This window comes from Aulonocara sp. 'chitande type north' Nkhata Bay, linkage group LG4 (genome assembly GCF_057382095.1).
Source record: "Aulonocara sp. 'chitande type north' Nkhata Bay isolate Kocher_YH1m ecotype deep benthic linkage group LG4, A_spYH_male_GT1.1, whole genome shotgun sequence".
NCBI lineage: Eukaryota > Metazoa > Chordata > Actinopteri > Cichliformes > Cichlidae > Aulonocara > Aulonocara sp. 'chitande type north' Nkhata Bay.
The window spans coordinates 30556670-30568385 of record NC_141347.1 but is presented as its reverse complement, the minus strand read 5'-3'; the positions used below and the strand labels follow the sequence as shown (position 1 = coordinate 30568385).

Below are 11716 nucleotides of genomic sequence, written 5' to 3'. Positions count from 1 at the left end.
CTGGACTTTTGATCATAACTTACACTCACCAGTCATTTTGGGAGGTACACCTTTTCAGCTGCTTGTTGATGCAACTATATAATCAATTTCATGGCAGCAACTTGCATTTAGGCATTTAGACCTGGTCAAGGCAACCTGCTGAAATTCAAACAAAAAAAGAATCAGATTGGGGAAGAAATGTGATTTAAATGACACTGATCATTGTGTCGTTCTTGATGCCAGACAGGCTGGTCTGAGTTTTTTAGAAATTGCTGATCCACTGGGATTTTCCCTCAAAGTTTCGAGTGTTTACACAGACATGTCCAAAAAAGAGAAACTCTTCCATGAGCGGAAGTTCTCTGTGTAAAAATGTATTGTTGATGCCAGAGGTCAAAGGACACTGGCCAGACTGCTTCCACGTGATAGGAAGACAACAGTAACTCAAATAGTCACTCGCTATAACCAAGGTAACTTGAAGCAAACAGGCTGCAGCAGCAGAAGATTACACAGGGCGCCACTCCTGTCAGCTCAGAACTGAGAATACAATTTATGAGGGCTCACAAAAATTAAATAAACAGGAAACTGCAAACTATTGTCTGATCTGATAAATCTCCAATTCTGCTGTTGCATTTCTATAGTAAGGTCCGAATTTGGCATAAATATCATATAAGAATAATGTCATTCTGCCTTGTATTAACAATTTAGGATGCTTTGACAGATGTGATGGTATAGAAGATATTTTCTCAGGACACTTTGAGCCTCACGGTGCCTCATTTAAATTCCAGGGCCTAGCTGAGTATTGCTGCTCACCATATCCATCCTGTTATCACCACAGTGTTTCTATCTTCTGATGTCTGCTTTCAATGGGACGATGCAATATATCACAAAGCTCAAATGTTCTAAAAGGGGTTCATTGAACATAACAAAGTACTAAAAGGCCTCTACAGTCACCAAAACTTAAGCCAATAAAGCACGTCTGGGGTGTGGTGAAGCTGGAGATTTGCATCTTGGATGTACATCAGCTACATAGACTACTCTGGACTGTATTTCCTTCACCTTATTAAATATATGTTCATATTAATTAGATTAAGTTATGAGGGAAAAGGTTGTCCACCCTGATACTAGCGAGGTGTACTTAATAAACTGACCAATGAGTGTAGGCAAAAGCAGTTATATGTGTGTTTAGGCTATCTCATTGTTGCCTGACAAATTCTTCTGGGACTGCAGATGTCAACTCGATCCCCGCAGCAGGTAAAACCATCCACGCAGCAACACCCAGCCAACAGCCAATTAACACGGTCTACTAGTGATGTCATTGGGGCCTTTTGAAACAGCATGAATGACAAAGAGGTGACAACAGCAAGCATCACAATAATTGTGATGAGAAGGGTACTGATTGGGGCCACTGCTTGTGATTATGGCGCAGTTGATTGTGGATGGCTGAATAGATGAGTTAATCAGAACCTTTAGATCTCTGTAATGTTTTGTCTTTGTTCTTTTTACAAAGGACAACAGTGCTGCCAAGGCAGAAGAAGAGAAGAAGGGAAGATGATTATTAATGCTTTCACCAGCTGGGTTTTGCAATGGGCAACAAAGATGATGATTTCATCTTTATGTTTGATGTTTACTTATTTATTGCAAATATATACATCTGATTTTTTATGAAAGATAAAAAATTTCTTTTTTCCTTTTCTTTTTTTAAGTCTTTGTTCAACTTACACTACCCAAATTATCCAGTAGGTAGCAGCAACACATGGTGACATCTATCACAGAAGCACGACGAGAAACAGACAACAAGCAAGATGCTTCAAGCATCAGTGGTGACTCTGCATGCTTAAAGCATATATGCCATGAGAGACATTAGGAAAAGCACCTCTCGCAGTGTGCCACTGTTTGATCTTCTCTTATTGACACAGTGATGACTATTTCTTCTGTTCATGACAGGAAACATTGTCCATGTAGATGAAAATAGTTTTCATTCAAATGTTGGGTATGTTAAAAAATAAGAAAGTAGGCAAGAAAACAGGCAAGGTCAAGTTTAATCCCCATCCCACACATGAGTTAAGACAGTTGGACCCAAATCTCAAAGTTCACATTAACCTACTTGCAGCAGCAGATAGGGTAAATTTGCCAAATACAGAAAGGACCTTGCAGCCGAGACGGCTGAGGCACAGGAAAAAATCTCAGTGTCAATTTAATGGATTTGTCTCTGACAACGCACGCCATCTCAATTTTCACATTCCTTGGCACCTGCTGAAAATTGTTTCGAGGTTCGAAACCTTCGTTCATTTGGAGTTTGAAATCTCGATTGTACTGTGACAGCGCTGAGTAGTTAGCACAGTGTTTCAGCAGCAGTGTGGGAGGGTGATTTAAAAGATAGAGACTGAAGCCAGCACACCCAGATCTCAGATAAAACACTAGGATTAAGAGCTCAAATGGGAAGAGCGTGCCTTCGTGGCTGTCTCTCGCCTGTCTCCAGGGCAATGCGAATGTTTACCCAGCTATTAATATCAAACCACCACGCGTTGCCTATCACACAGAGACAATGAGTCAGAAGGGGTTAAAGAGACAAATATAATCAGCGGAGGAATTAAGTTTCATTGGAAAAGGGCAGCTAATGCCAGGAGTAATAATTGATAAGTTAGACTGAGTAAATTGTACATAGAGATATAGTGGAGATGGGGTGAGGCAGTACTTCTATTTCAGCTGTGCACACTAAGAGCGGATGAGTGCATTCTGTGATTGAGAACAAACACATGAAAGATAAATGAGGGACGTAAAGTGGGGTCTGTTTTAAAGGGTGGAGGGCACAGTGAAAATGCATTCTTATCTAAATTATAGTTGACAGATCCCCAGCTGTTTATGCATCTTTGTCTCATAACGGAGCATGTGCATGCATGTTTTCATAATGCAAGTGATCCTTTGTTCTGTTACCGGAACAAGTCATGGTTTGGGCTCTAACCTCTGGTTGCTGCGTGCATATTTATTTGCATATTTATATTTATTTTCTCCCTTTCTTCCACCCACAACCAACTGACCTCAGGAACCAATACATTTTCATCCATTCTATTATATTGTTCGGTTTACATAGTGGTAAACCTGCAGGTCATTGTAGAGCTATTGATGTCCCTTCCGAATCCTTGGAAAAACAATCTACTCTATATTAGGCTTTAATCATTTGCTATTTTCTTTCATGTTGTACCACAAATAAAATGTAATCAAATTAAGTTTATGTTGCACTTCAGGCATCAACCATAAAGACAGAGACGTGATGAGTAGTTCACCTTTTATTAGTAAAAATAATAGATGTCTAACAAAATATTACAGCATTGTTGCACACAATTCAGATTCATTTACATGACCACAGGTATTCTAAGCTATAACAGTATCTGTTCCTCTATCAGATATAAATATGAGCTGCCACTCGACTAAAAAGGCAGATCAGTTAATGCACATTAAAAAAAAGGTTATTGGTTTTCCTAAGTTACTGTGATTAGACGTGCCAACACTCACACAGAGAGGGACACACACACGCGTTTGATCTTGCCAGTGCATTCTGTACCCTTCACACAGATGAAAGACTGGCAGGCAGTCCTGGAGGCTGACCAGCTCTAAGGCATGTTTCCTGATCCCTCAGCCCTCCATTTCCTCTCTGATTCTTCCCTTCTCTTCCCATCCTTTGTTATACTTTACCATCTATTTATTTATTCTGAACACTTTCATTTACACCATGAAGACTGTACTTTCCGATACGCAAAGAAAGGGCAAAAGAAATGGTTAAGGTGCACCAGTGCATATAAATGTTAGGTCACGCTGAACGATTAACAGATATGTCGAGGCCAGCTGGCCAGCACATGCAGAGATTGGCTTTGGCACAGCTAAGAGAACACCTTGCTTCCCTGTCCCAATGCAAACATCTTCTCATAACCATTTCTAATACCAATCACTATAAAATGCCAACAATGACAAGATATGAGATTTAGAGTGCTAAACTTCTACAGTATTAGGTGTCACTAGAGGTAAATCTATATACATATTGTCATAATGTTTCCAGACACACTCTGCTTATTGAATATTCTTTCCCATCTGTCATCCTTCTCGTCTCTCCCTAGCATCCCATCTTTTTCTTTTGTCCTTTTGTTTTTCACCCTCTCTGGGCCTCCTGAGACATGGAGCGCCCCAGGGCTTTGGGTGCTTTGGCAAACTCCATGAGGGTCGGCTTGACTGGAGGGAGATCTCTGGTGATTTCATCCACCGTCCTCTTGCTGGGACACACTCCATCTGGAGTGGGAAATGGCTGCAGGTCCTCCAATGTGTGTGGCGCTCCACGTCCGAGCCTGACGCCCAGCTCTGCGGGGGTAAAGATGGGCAAGGGGAGGGTGTTTCTCTTTGGAAGCAACTGGTGCTCCCTGACCCCTCTTTCCACTGTGCCCACCCTAAAGACACCAGAGGGACACTTCTGTGTCAGTGAACGTGCCTGCCACTGCCGGGACAGAGTCTCCCCACGAGAAGTGTCGTTCATGTTCATGGTCTGCCTGTGGGCATCAAAGGAAAGTTGAAGTTAGAAACTACTGAGGGCCTTATTGTAATTTACCTTCCCAATTAACATTTAACTGCTTTTCACTATGAGAATAATTTTCAAGTCAATCTTCATCCATATTTTATGAGAGTAAGAAAAGTTTGAAATTACAGCCTAGTGAATGTTTTCCTCTCATTTAAAAGCAACTTATCATATTATAGGGTCTTACCTATAATAAGACATGATCTCATTGGTCCTACCTGTCTTGAGGTTGAGTCTTGAGACTAACGCTGTGCCAGTCAGCAGTATAGCTCTCCCTCTGAGCCTTGTTGTCTTCCCTCACACTGCAGGTCAGCTCAGCTCCCACCAGCACACCATTGCTCTTCTCCAGCACGGTACAGATTGGCATCTTCTCAGGTGCAGATAGATTTATCGCCTTGAGTGGGTCTTGTTGATCAGTCCTAAGGTAACAGGAAACAGTGATGCTTCAGTCGGCTTTACTTCTACTCTTCCACTATCTCTGTCCTTCTTAGTGCTGTCTATGTCCAGGCTTAGGACTGTCCACAGCTTTTATAGATGCTCTGTTTCTATTTTAGATTCATGTTGTCACTCTACAATCAGTGTGCTTGGACATCTGACACCAAGTCCTCCGTGCCTCATTCCCTGACAGCTGGAAGTTTCCCTGCAGTGGGGTTCAGGGGTAATATGGCTGAAAATCCCCTGATTCTCAAATTGAATGCTGGGCCTGCTCTTGTAATCACTCAGCCCAACTCTTTCCACTTCACCTGTGATCACAGAGGGGGAAATATTACAGAAACTATGGATGGAATAATGTAAACATGTACACAGACAGACACAAATGGTTTAGACTTAGCAGAGGAATCTTAATAAGATTATAGCCATGATATACACAAAGCAGCAAAGGAGAGCCAACCGAAGCCAACACTGTAGAGCCAGAAACTACCCACTAATTTTCAGTCCAGTTCTTTCTTTTTTCTTTTTTGTAAACAGTTACTTAAAAATCCATCACGTGACTCGACGGTTTTAACTAATTATAAGCCAATCTTCAACCTTCCTTTCATCTAAAAAAAATCTTGAAAAAGTAGATGTAAAACAGCTTACTGATAATCTGCAGAGGGATGGTTTATTTGAAGAGTTTCAGTCAGGTTTCAGAACTCATTACAGTACAGAAGAAGCTTTAGCGAAGGTTACAAATGATCATCTTATAGCCTCTGACAGTGGACTCATCTCTGTGCTCTGTCATGGTTTGGGGGATTTTGTCAGAGTAGATTGATGCAACCCTCAGATTTTGATTCACAATGCAGTTCTATCTGGCGTGTTAAGTGTTTGACTGCTTCAGTTTTTCAGCATGACATTGATCCCAAACACACTCCCAATGGAGGAAAAGAATATATATATGGAAAAACACAATGGAGCACTATTAGTCATGGATTGAAACCCGTATTTCTAAAGATGACTGAAGAATTTCTGAAGAAATTACAAAAGCTTGCCTACCAGCATTCATGTTAAAGAATAAAGGTGGCCATACCAAGCTAACTTTTGCAGTCTAATTTGATGATTGGCAGCACACGCCATCTCTTGGATCAAAATTCATGAGTAATTTGCTTGCTTATAATGTAAGATAAACAAGCAAATACCTGACTAAATATTTATAACAACATGGGAAAATTATCTAAAGTTTGTGTTAACCACAATATTTTAGACATGAAGCCAAAAAACATCAAAATGAGAACCAGGATAAAGAAATGCAAAATTATGTCCATGCTTTAGGACAGCATTTGTCAAGCTAGCTGACAAATTAGCATTTCACACACTTGCCTAAGTATTGTCACCTCTGGCTCCAAAAAACAAAAATAACACGGAAGCTATAGAGGGTGTAAAATGTGAGTTCACAAACCACATTATGTCACAGTGGCAACATCCATCTTTTATATACAGTCAGTTGTGAGAAAAATGGTGAAAAAGCCATACAAATAGCAGTGTCATTTTTCTCATGCTGTTTTTTTTATTCATAATACAGCTTTGAATAAGTTTATACCCCCGCCAGGCTTCATGACAACATCATACCCCCTCATTAGATGCCATTACACTGCGCTGTCTCACAGTAGCAGTGAGAGCTCAGTCTCCAGTGATTCATTACCTCAGTGAAAGAGCGCCATGCAGGCCATAATCAACTCGGGTTACAGGCTGTGAAACACACACACACACTCACCTCTGACAGTTATCTGCTGGTCTGATGTTACTACCGATTCCCGTTTCTGACTCACTAATCCACATCAGGTACTGATATCATCATATACCAGATATCATATACCTCAGACACAGCATAAAATATAATCATCCCAAGCAAAAGAAGCCTGATGTGTTAATCGGTTTTTTATTTTATTTTAAGGTTTTTGCTGTACTGTGCCAGATTGTCTGAAAAACAAATATGATCATAACTTTGTGATTCTTTGAGTATATTTCTTGACTTCGGGTAAATTAATGCTATTCCTCACCACTGACTCTTCGTGTCGTGCATATTTAAGGCAACAGTTAAAGGCTAACATCCATTTGCCTGCAAATTCCAAAAATATTTCACTTTTCTTTCAACAATCTCCCAGCAGGCTGCCAGTACATATGTAAAATGTCGCTCAGTGTCATACTGAGAAAAGAAAACGATAAGCATCTCCTGGGTCATTGATTCAGTCATGTTATGACACCATGACAACCTTGAATGCCATTTCAGAAACCCAGTAAGTCACCATGCAAGCTCCTTCTGTGTTGAGGTCATGTCTTATTAGAAGCTACTTTATGTGAAGCAGTCAGTTGTAATACACAGAGTGACAATTTAAATTTGTGCTGTCTATTTATTTGTACACGCACAAGCCAAAATCCAAGAGGCCATCAGATAGCCCTTTCCTAGCTGTTTTCGGGTGAGTCATGCTATGCAAATGGAGCCAGGGGTGTGTGTATAGTTTGTAAAGGTGAGCAGTGATGAGGTTAGGTCTGTCACAGTGATCACCCCCCACCGTCCTCGTCTGTCCACCAGCACAAGGCCTGGCTCGGCCGGGAAGAACTTTGTGTTGCATAAGAGCACCGCCACAGCTGCTGCAAAGTGACATTTAAATGAGCTGTCACCGCAAAAGAGATAGGGAGTAGGTGGGAAAACAGAAAGAGAAGGGCAATTGCAGGATAAAGCCAAGGCTTGTCAGGAGGTGGTAAATATGGCAAAATATTGTGAGAGGGGAACTTTAAGTCGGATTTATTTGTAACACGAAAATGACTTTGGGAGGAGAGAGGAACAGGTCAACCTGACACTTATACTTGATAATAAGAAGGGATCTGGCTTTGTATTAATTCCTGCACACAGTATCAACTTTTGTGCTTCATATAACTCAGTTGTTACCAGTTATTTGTGGATCTGTGCGCCATTGTACCATCGGGCTGGTGCCGTGTTCAAACATGTGCCCTCGACAGTGTATTGCTCTCTCTTACATAACAATAACAAACAGCTGACTACCAAAACACCATTATCACCATCCATCTTGCAACCCGGCCTGGTCTCACTGGGACGGTCAGACGCTGGACATGCCGCTTCAGAACAGGGACAGAGTCCAAGCCAGCCGTGGATGCACAGCTGACGGGCCACATGAGAGTATACAGACAGATGAAGAAGATTCTTACGTTCCACTTCAAAAGACTGTTGCTCCCATGCCACAGTTTCCATTGCTCAGTACGCTTAACTGAACGTAATTTTAAATATCATTGAAAATTAGAGTCTAGTTCACTCGTTTGAATTTATGTAACTTTATGAATAGCAAGCAACCTGACATGAGAAAGTCATGTGGCATTACATAAAACAGGCTTTAGGCTGGAACTTTATTTCAAGGTAACTTCACACCAAAACACAAACTATCGCATACTTGTATAAATCTTTCACATTTTCAGCAAATTGCTGAACAGGAAAAACATTCTTCCATCTCAGTCACGCAAACAACCAACTTAAAAATTCAACTTACAGTACTCGCATTGCATTTCTTTTTGCTATTCTTCAAATATTTTAAACCACATACAGATTCAAATGAGTTAAAGCAGTGATCATGCAAACACTCTTTCCTGTAAAACCTTTAGAGGAAAGTCTGACATCAGATCGGTGTGCTATTTATTCCGCATTCTTACTGATCATATGATTGAATGAAATGAGTGCTGATAATCATAGGACAGAACTATAAAGAAGCATTGCTCAGAAAAACATAGTTACCCTGAAGGTTCGCAACACATGAACAATGAACCGCCTACAACCCCGATAACACTCTTTGGTGGAGAGAAAAAACACAGTTAATACTCATCCGTGGGATTCATTTCAAAATCTGCAAATCTCCTTTTAGAGTTCGGCCAGACTAAACAAAAAAGAGTCAAGCTAAATGAGAGAGGGGAATATTTTAGCCTAGAACTTCCAAAAAAGCAGCAACAACACTGTATGAGGCAACAAACACTTGAATAAGAGCTATGCAAAGCTGTCAACCAGGTCTCCAGGGTTGATGACTACTGCCCCCTGCTTTGTGTCTCTTATTACTGCAGCCCATAGATCTTGGGCTCAGTCACTCAAGTTTTCATCATCTTTTTCGCTCTGCTCCTCCTCATCTTCCCCTCCTCCGTTCATGGCCCCCATCCTGGCCAGCAGCAGCGGCAGGTTTACGGAGAGACCCGGCGTCTCCTCGTCAGAGTCATCCTTTGGAGGGTAGAAGCGTTTTGCCTTTGCCACAAAATCTTCAGCTATGTCTAGGTACAGGAGACGATCCTGTAAAGAAGGAGAAAAACAACAGGCTGAAGCAAAAGAACGGAACCAAATATGAACACAGACAGAAAAAAAGGTGGGATTTTTGTTGTATCCATAATATGCCAACCTTTCTTTGTCATGATACAAAGCTGAATGAAATCTGAGTTTTTTTGTTTTTTTTTAAAAAGCCGAATTAAATTGCAGCTTCCTACTCTTTTGATGTTACAACTTAAATAAAACTGATATTATTTGGACTAAACCACTTAACCCATCTTAACTCATTACAATCTACACTATAATGAGAGCTGGACAGCCTTGGCAATCTATTAAAGAATAATATCGATCATATTTGCCCATGAATGATGCAGTTTATCTACTTGTGACTCGAACTAAACTTCACAGGGCTGTTTTCAAACCTTAATCAGAAGGCAATAGCAAAGTTAATCTGATTTAGTATGAAGTCAAAGTTCAGTGATGGTGCACTTCCCACCAGCAAGCCCCGTTTTCTCACCAGGATGAAAAGATATCTTTCTGGTGGTGGTTCTTTGTTGCTGTTGAAGATGGAGGTCTCAGAGTGAAGTGTGTGAAGGAGGGCACGTGCTCTCGGGGCGTTACGCATGCGGTCATGTGAGCCCCCAGCAGACACAGCCAGCAGAGAGTCTGCTTCTGCCATAAAACCTGGAAAATATGGCAGATAATCTCAGCATGGATTGTCAATAATCTCTCAGACTATAGCATGTCTCATCAGTCAAGCCCCACCTAGATTTTCCAGGATTGTCTTCCATTTCTCTCTGACTTCTCTGCGTGTGTCTCTCATGGCCTCGATATCAACACTCAGACGACGATAGCCCTGGACAAGAAAAGGAGAATAACCTCAAAAGGCATTTAAATTAACCGGATAATCAAATAACCTCCAAAAAGTACTCACAGTGCAATGTAAAATGTTGCATTTCAAATGTAAAATTTGAACTGCAACTTATACAGTTATTTTTAAGCTATTTGTGTCAGATTTTCATTTTTTCCACCTTGAAAAAACACATTTTTGTTAGTCCCTGCCCCACATACCGTGGAGCCCATGCGGGTCTTCTGCCTGGCCTGCAGCAGAGAGTAGAGCACCCGGTCATCCTGTCTCTCCGAATGGCTGGGGTCTCCCGGCTCACTCCACAGGTTTGTTTCCTCATCTCGACGCTTCTGGACTTCACGGGTAAAATAGTCCAACGGATCCGCACTGTGCGGTCAGCCAACGCAGACAAGAAGAGACACGAGCTGTTAACACAAATTCAAACATTGGCTGTACGTGATATACATGATATGCTTGTCTGTGTCATCTTACGGTACTAAAGGCTGCTTTTCATCTTCTTCTTCTTCATCATCAGCAACACAGCAGCAGCAGCAGAACTGCATGCAGAACCTGTTAAAGGCTGAACCCATCTATTAAGAACAGAGTCAGCTGGTAGTGGATGTTCACAATGTCAGATAATCCAGAGAGAAGTTGTGTTTCAGTTCTTTCACAAGTGGAACGCCCTCTTGGATGCCAGAGGAGAATCTGTCACAGTCCCTGTGGGATGCTCTGTAGAGATTCTTTACAAAGCGGACCTTAGCCAAAACCTATATTTTGGCAAAGGAAAAAGCAGCTGTGACAACATTCAAGCCCTCCACTAATAAAAAGAACGAATAAAAATCATCATAAATAAGAACAAGTAGGAAAAAAGCTACAAAATAAAGGTCACAGATCTAAAACTCTACCAAGTTTTTAGCTTCCCATTTTCCAGGATTTCACTGGAGCGCCAAATTGATGAGAGGTTTTCCCTCCAGATTATTGGCCTGATGGAAAAGTGCTCAGGCAGATGACGGCAGCCCAAGGACTGATGCTTCTCATCAGCTTTACATGGAGGACAACAAGAGCAGTGGGACGCTTGTGCTCTCATCAAAACAAAAAGAAACACAAATTCCCACACCCACATCCTCAGAAGACAGTCACAGCACAATCATGTGAGCTGCTTCATCTCTCAAGCAATGTGTTTTGCCCCAAGGACAGCAGATCTCTTCTGCAGCAGTAAGATTAATTACACTCCATATCAAGTCTGCCATTGCAGTGTCGATTCAGGGATTATGCAACTGGATTATTTAGCATTACTTAATCGTGTTCTGTGTTTAAATAAACATTTTCTTTGGGGAGTATCAGTTTATTTTTGAAAACTTTTGAAAACGCTTCATGCTTATTTTTGATTAAGTCACACAGAGAACAGTGACCTCTGGCAAAGTTCTGTGAGTGCAGCAATGAAAATCATGCAAGGCTGCAGACACAGGGCGTTATTATTCATAACATAAGCACCCACAGAGAAACATATGGGTAGAAGCTACTCGTGTGTATGTATGTATGGATGCAGGAATGGATGGGTAGATAGATAACTACAAGGGTATCTATCTACCTA

At 41.2% G+C, this 11716-nt stretch overlaps 2 protein-coding genes across 2 annotated transcripts; both read right to left on the bottom strand.

Moving 5' to 3' along the window:
* Positions 1 to 3253: 3253 nt before the first annotated feature.
* On the bottom strand, positions 3254 to 5035 carry tcap (titin-cap (telethonin)). The gene is made up of 2 exons (XM_086289824.1): positions 4759 to 5035; positions 3254 to 4514 (listed from the first exon to the last, which is right to left on the bottom strand). Exons 1-2 carry the CDS (start codon positions 4905 to 4907, stop codon positions 4124 to 4126), a joined length of 540 nt encoding a protein of 179 aa, XP_086145950.1. The 5' UTR covers positions 4908 to 5035; the 3' UTR covers positions 3254 to 4123.
* A 3326-nt stretch (positions 5036 to 8361) lies between these two features.
* Positions 8362 to 11218, bottom strand: LOC147332966 (melanoregulin). The gene is made up of 5 exons (XM_086289823.1): positions 10615 to 11218; positions 10347 to 10509; positions 10041 to 10131; positions 9793 to 9959; positions 8362 to 9302 (listed from the first exon to the last, which is right to left on the bottom strand). Exons 1-5 carry the CDS (start codon positions 10710 to 10712, stop codon positions 9099 to 9101), a joined length of 723 nt encoding a protein of 240 aa, XP_086145949.1. The 5' UTR covers positions 10713 to 11218; the 3' UTR covers positions 8362 to 9098.
* Positions 11219 to 11716: the final 498 nt, after the last annotated feature.

Bases quoted from the DNA above. Each gene is read 5' to 3' on its own strand.
- tcap (XM_086289824.1), bottom strand. From the start codon at position 4,907: ATGCCAATCTGTACCGTGCTGGAGAAGAGCAATGGTGTGCTGGTGGGA. The intron at 4,515-4,758 runs GTAGGACCAATG...TGATGCCCACAG, and splicing joins AAGACTCAACCTCAAGACAG to GCAGACCATGAACATGAACG.
- LOC147332966 (XM_086289823.1), bottom strand. From the start codon at position 10,712: ATGGGTTCAGCCTTTAACAGGTTCTGCATGCAGTTCTGCTGCTGCTGC. The intron at 10,132-10,346 runs GTATGTGGGGCA...TTTCTTGTCCAG, and splicing joins AGACCCGCATGGGCTCCACG to GGCTATCGTCGTCTGAGTGT. The intron at 9,960-10,040 runs GTGGGGCTTGAC...CATATTTTCCAG, and splicing joins GACAATCCTGGAAAATCTAG to GTTTTATGGCAGAAGCAGAC.